The following is a 22002-nucleotide window of genomic DNA, read 5'->3' as shown; positions in this document are numbered from 1 at the left end:
CTCTCTGGCAGGTTTCAAATTGTGTTTCCAAGGGCTGTCGACCAAATAAATCAACTCGACCCATCGTCGCGAGACAAAATTAAGCGCCACTTTCCGTGACGTCTACATTGTCTTATGGTTGTTATTGTTTGACTTGCATCGCACTGGGATTTTTGCACACAGCGTTGAAATGCGGTGCTTTTTCTGGAAGACTTTGCTGTTTTTTTCAGGATTTTTTCTGTTGCGTGTAGTCACTTTAAGATGTTTCTTGTTCACGTTTTTGTTTTGTTGCGGTTGCACCCGAGTCAAGAGCCGCATGGCTCGGAGGGTTATACCTAATAAATGAAAGTGAAAAAAAAAACTGGGGGATGTTGAGCACCATCTGAAGAAGTGGGAAATTTCAACCACTGCCTGTGAGCTGCCGCGGAAGATCTTGCGTGGTGACGCTTATTGATTGGTTATCGTTTTTACGAGCAAAGCTGAAAAATCAATGTGAGAAATAATATACTTTAATTTTAAAGGTCAAACATTTTTTTTGCATTGTAAACAAGTGTTAATATATTTCGAGCATATTGTTTTTTTGATGTCACGGTATTAAATGTCATCGTAGGTTTTTGTTAACAAAGGGTAAACTATGCAGTTATATTTGTTACAAGGTTATCCATTATATGAGTAGTCATGTTGCTGTTGTGTTGCTTGTACTTTGGACTGATAAATAGTTGGGTCATGCAGATTAAATGTCACGAAGTAGCATGTTACATAATTGAAGCCAATGGAACAGTTTGTGATTGGGCAGTTGGAGGTTCATGGCTTTGGCACCCTAGCCACACTCGTGCTGTTTATGTATTTGTGTGGCGTTTATCACACCACTGGCATATCAGGACAGGTCATCAGTACTTTGTAACATGACTCTTATGGTGGATTAACCACTATAGAGCTGTTTTATTGCTATAATTTGCTTTTGGAACACGAGAGTGAAATCATCATCATCTTTATCAACCGTGATCAATCCACTTCTCGATTGTTACATCCCCGTGATACAACAATTCACCTAGCACCTGCCCACTCGCTGATCCCATCGCTCCACCTCTGCGCATCTTGTTTGGCTGCCATCGCGTAGTTTATCTCGCCCAGCGACCGTCATCCCTTCTAGCGATGTTTCCTGCCGAAGGCCGTTTGCCTTTCTAAACCGGCCAAACTCATGCCTGGAACCGGCCGTACTTTCTCTTATCCTTGTTGTTCCCTTTTTCTGCGTAATCCCAAGCGCGTATCTCTCCACACTTTGTGCAATTTTGAGCTTTTGTTCAATCCTCCCCATCTCTGTTCATGTTTCAAATCCAAATGTCAGAGCGGGAGAAATATGCACGGATTCAAATCTTTCTTCTTTAGAGGCATTGGTATATTGGGTTTTGTTGTCAAGTTCAGCTTTCAAACGTTGCTCCATCCCGTCCTTATTTATAACTTTATTTCGTAATTTTGATCTCGATCTGCCTTTAATGATTGTCCCGTGGAGTTGAGTACTGGACAAAATAGTACTTGACTCATTTTGACTCTCAAGCAGTATACTTTACATCAGTGTATCGTCTGAAATAATAATTATTCTAATTTCAGCGATATATAGACATTGGCTTGGATGTCACGAGTGAAGAACCAAATACATCAGATATTTAGTTTCACACCTAAAACACCAGTCTGGGTTTAAACACAATAGCTGTAGTTTATACATGCTGTCCGATGTTTGTCCTCAATGAAGTTAACTCCTTTCACCGATAATGGGAAACATATGTACAGTGTTTGCACATACTAACGCGTTAATGCAAGAGGGGAATTGGTCATAAATTGGATGTCGTGCTTTTGCCTAAGGGGCTAACACGTTCACAACTCGCAGTTAGACTGGCATGGGCTTGTGACGACTGTAACTCAAACAACATATGCAGGTTGCCATTTAGCCCCACATTTAGTCGCCCACTTAGCCTTTCTTGCCCGATGAATATATGTATTTATGTACGTTGAACTTCTGTCGAACCGGCTATGTACGATGCACAACAAGTTCAACATACACGCATTCAACATGAATCATCCGCGGTGTGTTTAAGTGCGCCGTTGACAACAAAATTAATTTGCTTTTTGTTTCCCCAATGGCAGGACTTGTTGGACCATTCCTGTACATCGGGCAGTGGCTCAGGCCTCCCTTTCCTTGTACAGCGGACAGTGGCTCGTCAAATCACGCTTATTGAATGCGTCGGTAAGGTGGCAGATGTTGACGCTTGACTCGCCGGTGCTGAACGATTCGCATCCAGACGCATGGAGTTTTTTGTGCGGTGCCTTGAACATTTGTGTTGAGTGAATTCTGGGAAATGTTTACCTCTTGAGCATTTGGGTAGTTATTTTTTTAGGTCACACGAATCGAATAAATGTATCGGTTAATGGAGACGAAGATATTTGATACATTTACCGTAGACCAGAGGTGGCCAACTGGCATCTCCCAAGCAGCATGCGGCTCTTTAATACACCGCATGCGACTATCGCAAGGGCATAACGTAGAACGCACTATCATAGTTGAGAAGAATAATGAATGTTACCCGTGTTGTGGCAAAAATTGTCAATATATATATACACTTATATTTACTTTGCAGAACTCATGGGTACTTTTACATTACAGGTTGGCCACCCCTACCATTGACAAATGTAGCAACCCCGCCAGCCTTACCGAGGATAGGTAGTCCTCTACTTAGGATGGAGATGCGTTACGACGACCCCATCGTAAGTCAAAAATATCGTAAGTCGAAGATGGCCTAGCCCACCCAGGAGTCTTAAAGAATGGTGATAATTTAGCAAAACAGAGCAATTTACAGTACCGTACTGTATAAACTATATACTATATGTATTTATTAATTACAATACTGTATTGCACAGTAAAATGTAAAGTAAAAAGAAAGGTAAATTCTTAGCCTACCTATATGAACTGCAATATAACAAAGTCTTTTCAGGAAACAATCCCGGCAGCGTCCTAACGTACAGTATCGTACCTCGTACGCTGCTGCGTTTGCCTGCCTCGCGAAATTTAAAATATTTTACAATTTTGTCGTATTGCAATCGCCATCGTAAGATCGAAATATCGTAAATCGGACCATCGTAACTTGGGGACTATCTGTATGTGCAGCCGTGCGTTTTTAAACGCAAGTTGATGTGTGCATTGTCGCGTTTCCTCGACCAGGCAAGGGGCGGTACGGCGAGGTGTGGCGCGGACAGTGGCAGGGTGAAAACGTCGCTGTGAAAATCTTCTCATCGAGAGACGAGAAGTCTTGGTGCCGCGAGACGGAAATCTACAACACGGTGCTGCTCCGGCACGAGAACATTCTCGGTGCGAGAGTCTCACCACAACACAATGCCCGATTGTGATGCACTTGCTACTGTCTTACAAAATAGCGTTGGTTGTGCGTCAGCTGTTCCGCCACACTCTTAACATTCGTCTTGGCAGCGTTTTTTTTACATATATATCAATCGTGCAGCATACATATCTCACTATCAATTTCGAATTGAGATTAATTCGCGTAATAAAAAAAGGCTGATAATTGTTTTTTTACCCTTTTATCTGGCAACAAAACTGACACCTTTTTTTACAAGGAGTCATGTTTGCATAGACCACAATACCTGCTGTTGTAATGCAAACAAAAAACATAACTCTGATAATGTATGCACTGTCCTTGAAGTTGATTGGTCCACACCCGAGACAGCTTTCCTTAGAGCCTAGTCTCACATGGTGTTGGACCAGATGATGCCAAAAGGCGCACATCTCAAAGACAATGCACCATCAGAGTATGAGAGCTCGGGGTAAGCATTTACACCATTGGAACCTCATTTGCCAGAAGAAAAAAAGGTGTCAGTTTTATTGCCAGATAAAAGGGTAAAAAAACAATTATCATATTTTTTCTTCTGGCAAATGAGGTTCCAATGGAAGAAAAAGGCTGTTTGATAAATCACAATCGCTCGTTGCCCCATTTCAGGATTCATTGCGTCGGACATGACGTCACGCAACTCGAGTACTCAGCTGTGGCTCATCACACACTACCACGAGTGTGGCTCGCTCTACGACTGGCTGCAGCGCTGGCCCCTGGAGGCGTCCTCCTGCCTGCGCCTCGCCCTGTCCGTGGCCGCCGGCCTTTCTCACCTCCACGGGGAGATCTTTGGCACGCACGGGAAGCCTGCCATCGCGCATCGCGACCTCAAGAGCAAGAACATCTTGGTGAAGAGCAATGGCCAGTGCTGCATTGCCGATCTTGGTGGGTGAAGAAAGGACTCCCCCCAATTCGTTTGCAAAGATTTAGCAAATAAGATGGGGTTTTTATGTTTCAAATGGTTTTGGAGAGGGTTATGACTTTGGAATGTTGGCTGTCACCTCTCTCCGCTTTTGCCTGTCCTTTGCAGTATTTGATGTTGTGTTGACTTATCATTCCATGTCATAACAGAAGCAAAGATTTCATTTCTTGCATTTGATTCTTCAAGAACATGGACTGCAAAGGACACGGGGAAGTGCAGAGAGTTGACGGCCGAGGCATCGGTGGCACCCCCACCACGACCCTTTAAGGAATAGACGGTTGAAAAATCGCGCGCAAGTCGGGCGTTGATGTGACGTATGTAACGTGCTTTCGCCCGCAGGCCTCGCTGTGATGCATTCGCAGGAGTGGAGCCGGCTGGACATTGGGCAAAACCCACGTGTGGGCACGGTGCGGTTCATGGCGCCAGAGGTGTTGGACGAGACGCTACAGACAGATTGCTTTGATGCGTACAAGCGTGCCGATATCTGGGCTTTGGGGCTTGTTCTCTGGGAGATCGCGCGCCGTACTCTCAGTAATGGTGCGTATCACACACACACACCGTGCACGATCAAGCAATCACTTTGCTTCTTCCCTTCAGATTTTATGAGACCAATTGGCTTAAAATTTTTACTTTTTGTGTGCCTCTATTGTTTAAAAGCATACAAACATGCTTTTAAACATGTTTGTACTCTACCTATATTTTGAATCTACTCAAAAGCGCTACGTTTAGCATATCTTAATTATGCTACTCAATTAAGAGTTTGTTTTTTGTTTAATACTCTCACTAGGCATTGCGGAAGAATACCGCGTGCCCTTCCATGACGCAGTGCCCAGCGATCCGAGCTTCGATGAGATGAAGAAGGTGGTTTGTGTGGAGCAGCAACGACCGAACATCCCCAACCGCTGGTTCTCTGACCCGGTAAACCCACACATTTTGTAGATACAAGTTGAAGTTGCACAACAAGGAATTAAATTTCAATTTAAAGCTTTCGTGACTGCAGGGATTCAATCACCTGAGGACGGCTGCTTGTGTTGTGGTCGAAACGTCGTGAGAATTATTTTATTATGTTTTATTTTTATTATTTTATTACTTCCCTTCTACGTGACTTTACCGAAAGAACCAAGAAGAACAAGGAATTAGTTTCCTTTTCTGGTCATCCGTGTATTATATTGCAGTAACCTGTTCAATATTCAGAAGTCAAAGCATCCCCCAACTCAAATGAGTGTGGGGATGATGCCCATTTCTACTGGGATTCGTGAATCGTTCCTGTGGTGTGGCCACACATAGGTCAAATGGTGTTGACTTCCCACAGAAGTGGTGCTCATTCTATCGACCCTTGAGGGATGATGGGCTGTGTTGATCCCTGATTGGGATTGAAACACGTAACATTAATTTCTCTGGTAATGTAAAGTATGTTATGTAAAACCACCATAATTTGATTTGAAGCTTTCGTGACTGCAGGAATTACTCTTTGGTTCTTTCGGTAAAGTCACGTAGAAAGAAAATTAATTAAATAATAGAGTACGACGTTTCGATTGCAACACAAGCAACCGTCATCAGGTAGAACTACATTTGAGAGAGAGACAAAACACAGACACGGAGACACACAGACAGACACACAAGCAGAGAGAGACAACACAGACAAACAGAGAGAGAGACACACAACAAAACGTCATAGTCTATTATTGAATTAATTTTCTTTCTACGTGACTTTACTGAAAGAACCAAAGAGTACCACCATAATTGTAAACAGAAGTATACAGTAAAACCTTGGATTGCGAGTAACTTGGTCTGCGAGTGTTTTGCAAGACGAGCAAATTATTTTAAATAAATATAAATTTGATTAACGAGCGAGGTCTTGCAATACGAGTAGTACGTGTATACGCTTTGTATGCCGAGCGTCACGTGATTACAACTGATATACGAGTGCTTTGATTCACGAGTGCTTTGGATTACAAACACGTTTCCGGAACGAATTATGCTCGCAATCCAAGGTTTTACTGTAATTGACAGACATTATCTCATATCAAACGTGTGAATTTAATTGTTCTTTTAAAATAATTTTTATCCCGGATCATTCGGTTTGTATAAACTGCTTTGTATGGAGCTGTTTCATTCTGACGTTCTCTGCGTGCATGCATGTGTGCGAGTCTGCATGTGTTTGTGTGTGTGTGCGCGTATATACCATTCATTCCCTTCTTCTCCTACCGTAGAGCCTGACAGCGCTGGCCAAACTGATGAAGGAATGTTGGTACCAAAATCCATCGGCCCGCCTGACTGCCCTCCGCATCAAGAAAACCCTGGCCAAAATCTCTGGATGTCTTGACAAAAGCAAGGCTGACTGTTGAACATTAGAACAACGAAAACTTCAAAAACATACAGCCAAACGTGGCTTTGCATTTTATTCCACAATAATGAGCTTTTTGTATCTCCCAGGGATTCGAAAGTCTTGGAAGTGTTTAAATTGCATTTTCCGTCAACCCTGTGCCAGAATGCAGTTCATGTTACTTTAAAGAAATGCAAGTTTTTTTTTTTCTCGAACAGAAATTATATGCTTCCCTGATTTCTCCCCAAGTATCGAAGTTCAACCTTGGATTGTTGTCTCTTGAAAAGTTTGCATAGGAATGAAGAGAATGCAAGTAACGAAAGGGGGAGGAGGCCGAACTTTATAGCAAAAAAATGTGTACGGTTTATGATATGTTGCGTTGTAGAGTTTGTAACAGATGTCATGCACCACTTGAATAGCTACACAAGGCTGTACAAAATATTTTTTTTGTCCAAAAAATTTTCCTGAGAAGGAATCCTGTCGTGTGTGCTTTCAGTACCTATAACCTGTATACTTGAAAGGTGGCAAAGCAAGGTCCTTTTAAACATTGCGAAGGTGTGTATTTTTGAGTAAAGTCAATGTATATGATTTTGTTTGTAATTAGTAGATTAGGATAATGCAATGCATTGTGATAGTGGATTTAATACCGTGCAGCACACAACCCCAGGGTGTTGAATCCAAATTAGCGTTAAACATATTATCCTATTCAAAGCTTTTGTTTCACCTGTGGAATAACCTCTCGCTTTGTAATTACAATTCACCTGTGGACTACACGTAATTGCCTAGTTTAAAAGTCAGTAATGTGGTTTTTGGTCACTGGAAGATCAAAATAAGTGGATGTCTCATGAATAATGCAACTTACATTAAAAAAATGTAGCGTTCTCAATTAACCCGTGTTAATTGCTAACGATGCTTGGTGTGAGAGAGAGAGAAAAAAAGAGGTTAATCAAAGACGAATGCAAAAACAAAACAGATATAATTGGTATTCTTGGATCTTTCGGTAAAGTCACGTAGAAGGACGCTGTCTTTCCGTCAGCTCTGTTCTTCACCTGAGGACGGCTGCTTGTGTTGTGCCCGAAACGTCGTGAGAATTGTATTGTTGTATTATTTCCTTTCTACGTGACTTTACCGAAAGATCCAAGAATATGAATCCCTGCAGTCACGAAAGCTTTAAATCGAAAGATATAATTGGCTCGAGGGATTGGACGGAGTGGCAGGAGAAGAGAGTGGGGGGGGGCAGTTGAGAGAAAGACGGCGGCGGATTCGGAGGAGACATCGTTGAAGGGTGTGTGTGTGTGGAGGGGGCTGGCCTCAAGGTGCACATGGCCTGGCACAAGCGTCGTGGTGACGTCACCGCCACTTAGTGGCGAATGGCGGTTGTTGGAGGGGGCTGGAATAGGGTTTAATCAGGACAGAAGTCGGGACCAGGCCAGACTTGAGTGTGGAGAGCACGTAGGGGGGGCGGAGGGAGCGGGCCAAACGAAGTACGCATTCGAGAAGGGACAGACCCCACGGCGCCAAGTGGGAAATGCACACGGGACTGAGCTGGAGAGCGTGAAGGGGTGGGCCACCACGCAACGAGATTGTGGGAGATTGGTCAGGGATCATTTCTCAAGATTGTGAGGGCGCCCTGCACCCGCAGATTAAAAATAACTAAATAACGAGCACGTGTGGAGGGTGTGCGTGCTGCTTGACTTGGAAGTGCGCTTAAATGAAAGAGCTAATGTATTTGGATGGTCGCGAAGGAAGGGATGACGCAAAGAGTCGGTGATGACGATGCACTTAAGTCATGTCCATTCATAACAGTGATATTCTATTAAAATCTTGAAATGCAGATTTCATGTTTTAGAATGCAAGACACAACCCAGACATTAATCTAAATTTCGAGTTTTATAACAAAAAAAACATTTATTTGTCTGCTGAATGAAGCAGTCCTTGTTTGGATTGGATACAAAGTGTGAGTCGACACGTGGGTTGACTTCTCTTTAAGAAACCTCTTTGTTTTGAGATGTGCATCTCTCCAGCAAGCTTGCAGACCAGTTCCAAGAACTACATGTTGCATTTTATGAAATGCAAATATTCAAAGGGACTGAGTATAGGTACTGTAGATCTAACTGCAAAAATAATTGCTGTGTTTCCATTACATTGGTAATCTTTGTTCACGAATGGACTTGTTATTTAATTGAGAACTCGATGTTCATAGATGGTATTTAGTCAATCTTTAATATCTTGGGTTTGTGGTGGTATTTATTTAGGTTTTTGGACCTTTATCCAACTGCATAAACTGCATTAACACTTTAAGTCGTTGCAAGTGGTTGTAATTGTTTTATTACCAATTTGTACTTGTAAAACAATATAGTAGTACCAGCATCATTGCCTAGATAATTATTTGGAAAGGGTTGCTGGGAGAGCAAATGTCTCATTTAAAGAATGACAGAGCCTCTTGAATAACGGGATGTTGTAGTTGGTCGGGTACCGTTCGTTATCGTGAGGGGCTTGTGCAAAACTTAGAAGTACCATTGTATCTTTTATTCTGGGTCGTTACACATTGAGGCACTGTGTCAATGCAGATATTAATCACTGCACCCAACACATTCTTATTGTAAAGCGCAGTAAATCCACGAGAGATGGTCACCGAGCAGTGTAGCTTTAAGCAATCCAAGTAAGAGAATAGGCTGGCGATGCTTACGAATGCTTCGATTTAGCAGTGGCAGCGCCTAATCAATACACACATGGACACCCCGTTGAGCAGGAAGAATAGTGATGTTGTTTTATGTTTGCGTTCTTATGTGCTGTACACTGATTTTGTTTAAAAGAATAACAACGGATTGTTGACAAACTGAATCCTTTTGTGAACAATGCATTGACTTGAATTCTATCTGTTCGTGTATATTAAAACAAACTTTTAATACATAGAATCAGATTTTCAGATATTTTCAGATTTCATAGTAAATATAAATAGGTCATATGCCCCATTGTGTGTGTGTATTCACAAAAACGGTTATTTCATTCATTTAGGACGTTTAAGAGTACATGACATTAAAAGGTTTAATGAACACGACACTCATGTACATAATGTACTGTTTCAAGTATCGAATATTACACTAATTGGGAAACTGTTATCATTGATCCCATCAATTCATTTTAATCGTACATAATACCGCTAGAATCCCATGTCTTAGTTGTTTGAAGTGTCTTTAAACGCATTCTACATAATAACGTACAGTATCTTGTTTTATGGCAAGTCTTTCCAGAAAACATCTTTTTATATTACCTCTCCCGTATGTAGTTCAATTTTTTTCAGATATTGTTAAGTGTAGCATCTATCATAGACTAGTTAATCAACCCCGTATCTATTACTATATTTAACGTATCACGGATTTGAGCTGACTCGGTATTGTTAGCATGCTGTTACGCATAAATCCCCAGCTTAATCATTACTGGCTTTCGTTATTGAGTGTGCATACCAGAGGTGTGGACTCGAGTCATGTGACTTGGACTCGAGTCAGACTCGAGTCATGAATTTGATGACTTGCGACTCGACTTGGACTTGCATAACAATGACTTTGTCCCACCTATGAGATGTGGACTCGAGTCATGTGACTTGGACTCGAGTCAGACTCGAGTCATGAATTTGATGACTTGCGACTCGACTTGGACTTGCATAACAATGACTTTGTCCCACCTCTGAGATGTGGACTCGAGTCATGTGACTTGGACTCGAGTCAGACTCGAGTCATGAATTTGATGACTTGCGACTCGACTTGGACTTGCATAACAATGACTTTGTCCCACCTCTGAGATGTGGACTCGAGTCATGTGACTTGGACTCGAGTCAGACTCGAGTCATGAATTTGATGACTTGCGACTCGACTTGGACTTGCATAACAATGACTTTGTCCCACCTATGAGATGTGGACTCGAGTCATGTGACTTGGACTCGAGTCAGACTCGAGTCATGAATTTGATGACTTGCGACTCGACTTGGACTTGCATAACAATGACTTTGTCCCACCTCTGAGATGTGGACTCGAGTCATGTGACTTGGACTCGAGTCAGACTCGAGTCATGAATTTGATGACTTGCGACTCGACTTGGACTTGCATAACAATGACTTTGTCCCACCTATGAGATGTGGACTCGAGTCATGTGACTTGGACTCGAGTCAGACTCGAGTCATGAATTTGATGACTTGCGACTCGACTTGGACTTGCATAACAATGACTTTGTCCCACCTATGAGATGTGGACTCGAGTCATGTGACTTGGACTCGAGTCAGACTCGAGTCATGAATTTGATGACTTGCGACTCGACTTGGACTTGCATAACAATGACTTTGTCCCACCTCTGAGATGTGGACTCGAGTCATGTGACTTGGACTCGAGTCAGACTCGAGTCATGAATTTGATGACTTGCGACTCGACTTGGACTTGCATAACAATGACTTTGTCCCACCTCTGAGATGTGGACTCGAGTCATGTGACTTGGACTCGAGTCAGACTCGAGTCATGAATTTGATGACTTGCGACTCGACTTGGACTTGCATAACAATGACTTTGTCCCACCTATGAGATGTGGACTCGAGTCATGTGACTTGGACTCGAGTCAGACTCGAGTCATGAATTTGATGACTTGCGACTCGACTTGGACTTGCATAACAATGACTTTGTCCCACCTCTGAGATGTGGACTCGAGTCATGTGACTTGGACTCGAGTCAGACTCGAGTCATGAATTTGATGACTTGCGACTCGACTTGGACTTGCATAACAATGACTTTGTCCCACCTCTGAGATGTGGACTCGAGTCATGTGACTTGGACTCGAGTCAGACTCGAGTCATGAATTTGATGACTTGCGACTCGACTTGGACTTGCATAACAATGACTTTGTCCCACCTATGAGATGTGGACTCGAGTCATGTGACTTGGACTCGAGTCAGACTCGAGTCATGAATTTGATGACTTGCGACTCGACTTGGACTTGCATAACAATGACTTTGTCCCACCTCTGAGATCTGGACTCGAGTCATGTGACTTGGACTCGAGTCAGACTCGAGTCATGAATTTGATGACTTGCGACTCGACTTGGACTTGCATAACAATGACTTTGTCCCACCTCTGAGATGTGGACTCGAGTCATGTGACTTGGACTCGAGTCAGACTCGAGTCATGAATTTGATGACTTGCGACTCGACTTGGACTTGCATAACAATGACTTTGTCCCACCTATGAGATGTGGACTCGAGTCATGTGACTTGGACTCGAGTCAGACTCGAGTCATGAATTTGATGACTTGCGACTCGACTTGGACTTGCATAACAATGACTTTGTCCCACCTCTGAGATGTGGACTCGAGTCATGTGACTTGGACTCGAGTCAGACTCGAGTCATGAATTTGATGACTTGCGACTCGACTTGGACTTGCATAACAATGACTTTGTCCCACCTCTGAGATGTGGACTCGAGTCATGTGACTTGGACTCGAGTCAGACTCGAGTCATGAATTTGATGACTTGCGACTCGACTTGGACTTGCATAACAATGACTTTGTCCCACCTATGAGATGTGGACTCGAGTCATGTGACTTGGACTCGAGTCAGACTCGAGTCATGAATTTGATGACTTGCGACTCGACTTGGACTTGCATAACAATGACTTTGTCCCACCTATGAGATGTGGACTCGAGTCATGTGACTTGGACTCGAGTCAGACTCGAGTCATGAATTTGATGACTTGCGACTCGACTTGGACTTGCATAACAATGACTTTGTCCCACCTCTGGTGCATACAGTCGAGTTCATTTGGTGGCATTGAATTTCGCAGTTGCGTGCATTATTATTTGTGGCTGACTTCCGCGAGATTGTGAACACTTTACGTTTAGGCTTGCCAAAAATTGTACAATAGCGTTACAATTTTGTACATTCTGCATGCACCTGCAGCGTCCAAGACAACTGACCCGATACATGCCAAGCTGCGAGAGAGAATGATATTAATTGTTCGGTAGTTACCGCAACGAATAATTGCTCAGTATCGGTACCCAAAAACTATGGATATGTTATCTCTTCAATATTGCTAATGCTTATAAGTAAAGTAAATAAATGAATAAGTATAAACAAAAAGAATAAAACTGTACAAACAGTTTGTGCATTAAAAAAAATGTTTTTGTAAACATCTGCTAACTTGAATGTATTAAACTTAACACAAAGTTGCATGGTGTATTTTTTTTGGGGTTGTCCTGAGCTGTTATTGATGTCTCTTCACCTCTGGGTCAACGCACTCTCGCTTGTTTTTGCAAAATATGCCCATGTGTCGTAGTTTAAGTATGAACTTTTGTGACCTGTGTTAAAGAGTTTTAGATTTAACTCTTGCAATGATCAGCTGTGTGGACATTTGGCATAAAAACAAGATCGTATTACTTATACTGGCAGTGCTCATATCTCTCATGATCAATATCAGAGTGTGCTCCGTCATATAGATGACACACATACAGGAGTGCTTATGTGTTTATATACTGTATTGTGTGCAGGTGTTTATGTATAAGGAGCCCAGGGGTATGACAGGGACACGAGCTGTGTGGGGAGCCTTTTGGAACCAAACTCACTTAAGATGTTGACATTTTCAAAAGCTGTGCTGCGTAAGTTGTAAGGGTCACTAATGCAGTGGACCCCGACATGCGATGAGCGGTATTCCGCCACATCCATGGGTCTCCGTGGCTCTGCCTGTGCGCCAGACATTTTCTGTAATGCAGGGAAGAATATGAAATGCTGCATTTTGTCGGCATGCAATGGGTTCCCAGAGAGCATAGTGGGTAGGATTGGCTGTGGTCATCACTTTGTCACACACAAATCCTCATAACGAACGCAACTTGCTCTACATAACAGCAATGCATACAGCATGCACTCGTTAAGTCGCTAGCCAAAGTGCATCCATCTTTTTAATACTCTGCCGTGTAATCTAATCAATGTAATGAGCGCGGGATAGTGCTGTTATTCATTGTTGGTCGTCGTCCAGTAGTTCAATTTCATGTGCTGTGTGGTTGCCACGATCCCCTCCCGGCCCCCGCACTAAACACACACCCGCACACAGCGCACCCACGTAGTGTCCTGACAGGGGGTGCCTGGCACATCGGGTTTTAATCCGAAGGGCCCCTAGAGGGAGAGTCCCGCGGTTTCCCGGTGCCAGGAGATTGGCCGACCCTCGCAGGACAGGTTACATTGCGGTGCCCCTAATATTGGTTTAAAATTGTATGGGCGCACAGAAGCTCACCGGGCTAACCGCAATGAGAGCGCTCACAGCACGGGGGGAGGGGCCAGGGGGGAAATAGCAGACGGGGAGGGAGGGAAAGCCCTGGACCCCCCGCGGAGATGTCCTCCGCAGGACGGCAACACCGACCAAACCGGCTGAGTCCGGAAGGGGGAGGGCGGGCGCGTAGACAATGGGTCGAGGCGTAACAGAAAATAACGCTCCAGGTCAGGGCAGGGCATCGGTTTAACATCGAAAGGTAGGCGCATGATTGGCTGCGTGGCGCGACGTTTCCCTGGGCCTGTGAAGTTTAGAGAATAAAGGTGGGAGCCCCGGGACAATTCGCTCTCTTGTCTTCAACCTCCGGGCGGTCAAGACCCTCTCCCTGCCGTCCTGCCTCTTCGAGCCGCTCACAGCATCCGTGTGATGCCAGCGAGTGCTGCTGCGATACAGTGATCGGTCAAGTCTTCTCTCGTCCTCCCTCCGACTCTCTCAGCATCCGTGGGACGCCGTGAGTCCAGCTCCAAGGTACGTGGTAGGACGTTTGAGCAACTGGATTCGTAGGCAGAGTTAGGCTAAGCTCTTCCCGCGAAATATCCCCCCCCCCCCCAGGTAGGGTGTATTTGCACCGGTAAACTTTAGTTCAGAGGATCGGTGCAGTGTGAGTTCTGCGTGTGGGGGGAATCTCGGCGTGGTGCTGGTAATTTGAGCGTGTGTGTGAGGCACGCGTGTATTAAAACATACACGGCCGCCGACACTGGCGCGCGTTTACGTGTGCGTGTGTGAAAGCACGTCGCGCCCCACGTGCTCGCAGGGAGCGGGGAGGCGGACGTCGGCCCCCACAATTTAGTCTAAGAAGTGGTACGACCCCCAACGCCTCCAAGGGAGAGAGGCGCCACACACCAAGCGAAGGTACGATACGTATTCACCGGACAAGGGATTCCATCATGGAAATCGTTTGCCCGGAACCTCACGTGTGCTAAAGATATTAACGGCTGGACGGAAGCGCAAGCGTTACAACAGCTGAATATGCATTTGGATGGACGGGCAGCCGACTTTGTAGAAGCGCTCCCCGCAAGCGGACCTGGCGGCGGTGGAGGTGGGCCTGCGGGAGGAAAAAGTCGCCATACAGGGACCCTGGAGTGGTTTGTACGCCCGGTTGTGTGTAAAGAACGGGGTGGTGCGGGAACTAACCGAAGCCAGGCAGCCGGGGTGCATCTGTGTTCCCGCCTAGGTGCGGCCCCAGCTGCTATGGCTGGTGCACGACCACCCGCTCAGGGGCCATGATGGGGAACGGCGCACTCGGGAGACCCTGCGTCGCCAGTATCTGGCCCAAATTGGCACAAGACGTGGCCTCCTGGGTACAGGGTTGCCGCGCTTGTCAAGAGTGTGGGCAGAAACCGGCGCGGTATCAGGTGCCCCTGAGGCCGTTCTGCGTCAGCCGGGCGAACCAGATAGTTGGGGTCGACCTACAAGGGCCATTCCTGCGATCCCACTGAGACAACCGGTATATTCTCGTAGCGGTAGAGTATTTCACGCTTTCATGCGCTGTCCAATGGCAGTGGTCATCCCCGATAAAACAGCCCTTGTGGTCGCCCGGGCATTTGTGGAGCATTACGTGCTTAAACATGGGATCCCCGAACGAGTCATTACTGACCAGGGTAGTGAGTTCGAGGCAGAGTGTATTTCAGGTGCTGTGCCTGGAGTTCAAAATCCAGAAGGACCGAACCATGGCATACCACCCCCAGGAAAATGGTATGGTGGAGCGCATGAACCAGACCTTAGCCGGGAAGCTCAAACGTATGGCGGCCTCCAATCAGGATTGGGACGAATACCTCCCCTACGCTCTGTTCACCTACACCACCATGGTGCACACCTCCACTGGGCAGACCCCCTTCTGAATGATGTTTGGTCGGGAGTCTCGCCTACCGGCAGATCTGTTGTTCGGCATGCCCCCACCACAACCGAAGGAAGAGAGCCAGCCCGTGGAGCACCTGTTGGGGAGCACGTGGTCGGGCCTACCAACAGGGGGAGGCCGCACATCAGCGGCAAGAGCGGGGCGCCCGCCCCCGTGTGGAGCCCCCCTTCTACTCGGCGGGCTCTAAGGTATGGCTGCATACCCCACGCGTAGGGGCCAGACATGTGGGGAAGCTGACCACCTACTGCACAGACCCTGGACTGTGGTGCTGCAGATCTCCACCTGGACGGTACTGATCCAGGACGGGGAGAGGGGCCGAGAGACGGTGGTCAATTTCCGCCGACTAAAATCATGGAGGGCGGCCCTGGCGGGAGAGGCACCCGCCCTTCGGGTACCCCAAATCTCCGGAATCCCCACGCCCCCCATGCCCCACGTACCCGACAGCTTCACGCCATACATGGGTTCCCAGCGGACCCCGGCCCGGAAAGGAGGCGGTGGGCGCGGCGGCACTTAAACCCCTCCGCCCCTAAGTTTGTTCCCAAGCCAGCGGACGCCCGAGGATGGGTGGCGCCTCTGGAATGGAGACGGAGACCACCGCCGGAGCCTCGGACAGTGGAGCCACTGCCTCTGAAACCGGCAACGAGGTGCTACCTGATTGGAGCAGCCCAGGCGAGGTGCTCCAGTCAACGCGGGACGGGGACGGGCACCTCGGGGGGCTATGTGGTTTCACGACCACGGAGCAACTCCACAAATGCCGTGATCCCCTCCCGGCCCCCGCACTAAACACACACCCGCACACAGCGCACCCACTTAGTGTCCTGACGGGGGGTGCCTGGCACATCGGGTTTTAATCCAAAGGGCCCCTAGAGGAAGAATCCCATGGTTTCCTGGTGCCAGGAGATTGGCCGACCCTCGCAGGACAGGTTACATTGCGGTGCCCCTAAATTGTCTTAAAATTGTATGGGCGCACAGAAACTCACCGGGCTAACCGCAATGAGAATGCTCACAGCACAGGGGAAGGGGCCAGGGCAGAAATAGCATGCGGGCGGCGCAGACGGGGACGGGTAAAAGCCCTGGATCCAGCAACACCGACCAAACCGGCTGAATCCGGAAGGAGGATGGCGGGCGCGTAGACAATGGGTCGAGGCGTAATGGAAAATAACGCTCCAGGTAAGGGCGGGGCATCAGTTTAATATCGAAAGGTAGGGGCATGATTAGTTGCGCGGCGCGACGTCCCTCTGGGCCTTTGAAGTTTAGAGAATAAAGGTGGGAGCCCTGGGACGATTAGCTCTCTTGTCTTCAACCTCCGGGCAGTCAAGACCTTCTTCCTGCCGTCCTGACTCTTCGGGCCGCTCACAGCATCCGTGTGATGCCAGCGAGTGCTGCTGCGAGACAGTGATAGGTAAAGTCTTCTCTCGTCCTCCTCCCTCCGACTCAGCGTCCGTGGGACGCCGTGAGTCCAGCTTCGACGTATGTGGTAAGATGTTTGAGCAACTGGGTTCGAAGGCAGAGTTAGCTCTTCCCACGAAATATCACCACCAGCCCCCAGGTAGAATGTATTTGTGCCGGTAATAAACTTTAGTTCAGAGGATCGGTGCAGTGTGATTTCTGTGTGTGTGGGGGGAACATCTGCGCGGTGCTGGTAATTTGAGCGTGTTACCGCCTGCAGTGTGCAGCTCGAGTAATTAGGGCGCGGGCGGGGGGCGATAAACCCGCTCACCGGCGTTTACACAGCGTGTTTACACACCGACAATAGCATTAACAGCTACGCGTGCGTACAAATTCATACAGCCCTTTAGCATTAGCCTATGTGTGCTGCGAATTAGGTTTTAGCCACCCGGAGGGGTGCGCGTGCATATTAATACCGCCGTTTTCTTTAGTGCTAACCTTTGCGCGGAATAAGCGCCCGTAGGGGCGCGTGTGGTTACGCGCGTGTGTGCGAAATACGCGCCTGCAGGGGTGCGCACGTGCACACCTCCGCGTTCGCTTGTGTGGTGGTGTACGTGGGCGTGTGCGAGATAACCTCGGGCGGTGGTGAGCCAGCCAGTTAGCCATGTCCCTCAGAGAGCTGGCGCGCGGGGGGGGGGGGGCAATCACCCGATCGGCGGGGGGCCCGGCGAGAGCGGCCGACGAGGAGGAAGGGGGTGGACGTCGTGCCCTGCCCGCTCACAGGGTGCGGGGAGGGGGGCGTCGGCCCACACAGCTGTGATGGAACCCGGTCTCTGTTTATGACTACTCGTCTTGTCTGTTCACTGTGGTGCCCACCAAGGCCGTAAATATAATATTCAAATATGCTCAAAATGTCTCCCCCCCCCCCCAATATATTGCTATAAAAATATAAAAAAGTAATAATAATTCCTTTGATATGTAAATAAGAACAACAATTTGCTAAACCTTGGCCACAATATCTGGACTTGTCTTCATATAAATCAATGCATAGATTTCTGTTTATATGATTGTGGTTATGGTTGTACTTGTATTAATCCCTAATCTCAAACATTACACACAATGAAACAAGAAATGGTAAAAAAGTAAAAAAAAAGCAATGTAAGTGAATTTTTTTTTATATTTTAGGCAAGATATGGCAGGAAATGAGTTTTCAAATTTAGATATTTTTCTGACCTGGGACCTCCTGACCCCCTGGAAGATTTGGTCCCCCCCAATGTTGACTCCATGGCTACCACCTTGGTGCCCACCGAATAAGGAGATACATACGTTCTGCGTGATATAACAATACGTTTTGTAAAGTACGGTACCGAGCACTTGTTTGTATTGTGCAACGCAATGGGCAGCGGCAGCGCAATTTGTGTCGTCCCATAATGCATCTCCATCTACTATAGTAGTTTGCGAATCGGGAGTGGTGGCATGCGTCAGAGCGTTCTCTATGTAATCTGTAGATAATTTCGCAATTAAGGCATTTCAACTGAGTGCCACGTGTGACCTAGAGAACTGCACTTTAGCAACCCCAGGCCTCGCCAATCTGAACACACTTCACCCCCATACTGGGCTGTCGAATGTGATTAGGGTGCATCCCACGTTATTCAAATGACTCCATGTCCATGTCATTATCCCACAGGACTGTTGCGAGCCACCAGTTGCATGTAAATATGTATCAAGTTCAGAATCAGCATATTTATACCGGAGGAATCCGACGGGCTATGAATCTCTTTTGTCAGAGATGTCTAGTAGGGGCGGGTAAGAACGTGACAACAACACACAGGACAAAAACATGACCGTAGTGCAAAGAACAAGAAAGGTAAACAAGTCGCCCAAACACAAACAAATACAACTAAATCATCCCCATCCTCAACTTATTTTTCAGAAGCGAGCTGGCCACCAATGAAAGCTCAACAAAAGTAGCCCATCATTTTGACATTCATAGCGCCGAAATAATCTAAATAACCTCCATGCGTGTTTCTAAATTTGACTAGTCGGTTATAATAAAAAAAAACATTATGAAATCTCAGTTCAAATTTGCAAACATTTAAAAAACACATATCAACAAATTACGAGCAAAGTTATAATTGCTCCTCCCTCCTTGGCAGACTAATGATGCCCATCGCTAAGCTCGGATCCGCACGGTTACAGCTGCCAATGGTGAGGATTTGCGCCCTAAGACTTTAAACTGTGTCGTCGGAAGTTAATTAATTTACTTTGTAGCGATAAGACAAGGTGAAGGATGGTGTTGTTGAGATTTGGTATGGATTTGTTGTTTTGACCATCGCACGCCTTTAGTGGCAGGCGATATCCGTCTGTGAAATAGCGCCTTCGTTTTATCCCTGGGCCATATGAATGGTGCGAATATCAAATGTACGAAGAGGCTTTTCTGACTGAGAGGCCCATAGCACTCGCCTCTCCATAATCCATGGCTTTATGCAGTGTAGTGAACTGCAGTGTAATACGAAATAATATAGTGCAGACTATTTGCGTTTATAAACATCTACATCCAGCACATGCAACAATGACACAAATATGTTTAAACACTGGGATAAGGATAGCGCAAAATCCCAGTATTGTATAGTACTGTATACACATGCATTTGTACGGTAATTCCACGACTGGACAAAGGCCTCCCCCACACGGTGTGGATTATGATGGTTGTGTGATCATACTTCTCCACTCTAGCACTGCAACAAATATGGGCAGATTCGTTTCATATGCTTTCGCCAAAGTTGTTTTTTATGAAGTCATACTACACTTGTGGCCATCATGGCTCGAGCACTTTTCATCACATCCAATCCCATTTACCCTTACTTTTTGGTTCTTTCGGTAAAGTCATGTAGAAAGAAAATAAATTAAATAACAGAATGCGACGTTTCGATTGCAACACAAGCAATCATCGTCAGGTACAAATTAATGAGAAAAAAAACCTAGTAAACTTAGAAATATAACGCAATACAACACAGAGAGTCGGCTAACATAACAGTCAACACCTTGCCTGGTTGATTACGTTCTTCCAAAGATTGCTACATTTGAGATAGAGACAAAACACAGACACGGAGACACATAGACAGACACATAAGCAGAGAGAGATAACACAGAGACACGCAGAGAGAGACACACACATCGGCACACAGAGAAACAACGCCTCTGTGTCGAGGCCTTAAATAGAGAGAGAGGGAGGCAGAGAGAGAGGGGGGGAGGGTAGAGAAATTAACATGTCAATGAGAGATTTTGAGCTTTCGTGACTGCAGGAAATACTAGAGATACAAAACAGAGACACAGAGAGAGAAAATCAACTTAATAAAACAAACTTAGTAAAATGTGGGAAAGTAATGCAATGCAACACAGATAGTCGGTCAACACACAATTAACGCATAGCCTGGTTGATTAAGTTTTTTTTCCACTTACCCAGTTCACCTACCTACACCAAATTGCATGCTAGCGATCTTGCACCATAGCCACGGACTGATTTAGGTGGTTTACAATTTACCTTCTATGGTGACACCTTCACCGCCACATGCAATGTAAAGTCATACAACAGTCGCCATTCGCCACGAAGTGGCAATGTCACCACGGCGCCCGATCCAGGCCAGGTGTACTTTGAGGTCACGTGAAGCTTCCAGTGCTCTGTGGCAAGGCCACGGGTCAGACCCAGGTCCCGAGTGTTACGGGTTTGACCGAGATGACTCGCATTATGCATCTCAAAACGCAAATCCACTCCACGGTCGGTCAAATAAAGCAAAGTGTGCGTGGGGTGAAAGGGGCTTTTGAGGGTATCATGGACCTAACAACATCGAGCAAGATAGGCATCTCGTGGGTTTAACAGAGAACCGCCGTTTTGTCCGCATTAAAAAGAGCGAGGTTGTTGAGACGACAAGAGCTGGCCATTGAGATTAGAGGGTGCGACATCCTGTTGTGCAAGTCTGTCTTCGGTGGTCACAATGGGGAGACAAACACGAGGGGGTGGGTGGGTAGGGGGGGTTAGTTCGGGATCTTCTAGACACCTCGCCAGCTCCGTGGAAGAGAGAAAAAGCCCTCCCTGGGCGCTGGCATTGATAGTGATGAGGGGGCTTCAGGGAGGGGAGGGGATGGGAGGCATGGTTTGTTTGGTCAAGAGGAGGAGATGGATGGTTGGAGGAGGAGGAGGGGGGGTGATTGTGTGGGTTTGTTTGATGAGCACGAGATTAGGGGCGTATTTATTCTTTAACTAATCACACAACAACAGGCACGCTTCAACGTCGGGATCAGAATGCGTATGCAATGCAACTACGTGTTCATGAAACGTCGCTCACGTGAATGATTTCGCAATCGCCGCATTCTCGAGGATTAGAAGACGCTCCGGATATTAAGACGCACCCCCATCACCAACACGTGTGTGTCCCGGTGCCGAGAACACCATATAATACAAAAGACAAAGAGACCCCGTATAGCCTTAACAGACTGTACGAGCAAGTGCTGTTAGCGAGCACCTATCAAGGCCGGCACGGCACACGAGGGGGTGGGTGGCCAGCAACCACGCCCGGCCGCCTTTGTCTCCCCCAGTGGCGATGTGGGAGGAGGCCCAGATTTCGATTTAAAGCTTTCGTGGCTGCAGGGATTCATCTTCTTGGTTCTTTCGGTAAAGTCACGTAGAAGGGAAATAATAAAATAATAAAAATAAAACATAATAAAATACAATTCTCACGACGTTTCGACCACAACGCAAGGAGCCGTCCTCAGGTGAAGAACAGGTCTGTCGGAAAGACAGCGTCTGTCTTTCCGACAGACCAAGAAGA

The 22002-nt window shown here is 46.4% G+C and overlaps 1 protein-coding gene across 3 annotated transcripts in view; it reads left to right on the top strand.

The window, feature by feature from the left end:
* LOC144951450 (activin receptor type-1-like) overlaps positions 1–10190 on the top strand; it is a 49423-nt gene extending 39233 nt beyond the window's left edge. For all 3 annotated transcript variants that reach the window (XM_078881763.1, XM_078881833.1, XM_078881881.1), the window contains 6 exons: positions 2125–2224; positions 3197–3343; positions 3987–4262; positions 4639–4836; positions 5087–5217; positions 6513–10190. In XM_078881763.1, the coding sequence (XP_078737889.1) occupies positions 2125–2224; positions 3197–3343; positions 3987–4262; positions 4639–4836; positions 5087–5217; positions 6513–6647 (987 nt within the window). In that variant the 3' untranslated portion in view covers positions 6648–10190. The remainder of the gene's footprint in view (positions 1–2124; positions 2225–3196; positions 3344–3986; positions 4263–4638; positions 4837–5086; positions 5218–6512) is intronic.
* The last annotated feature ends 11812 nt before the right edge of the window (positions 10191–22002 follow it).

This window comes from Lampetra fluviatilis, chromosome 1, assembly GCF_964198595.1.
Source record: "Lampetra fluviatilis chromosome 1, kcLamFluv1.1, whole genome shotgun sequence".
NCBI lineage: Eukaryota > Metazoa > Chordata > Hyperoartia > Petromyzontiformes > Petromyzontidae > Lampetra > Lampetra fluviatilis.
Note: the sequence above shows the minus strand (reverse complement) of the source record. Positions and strands in the feature narration are given on the sequence as shown.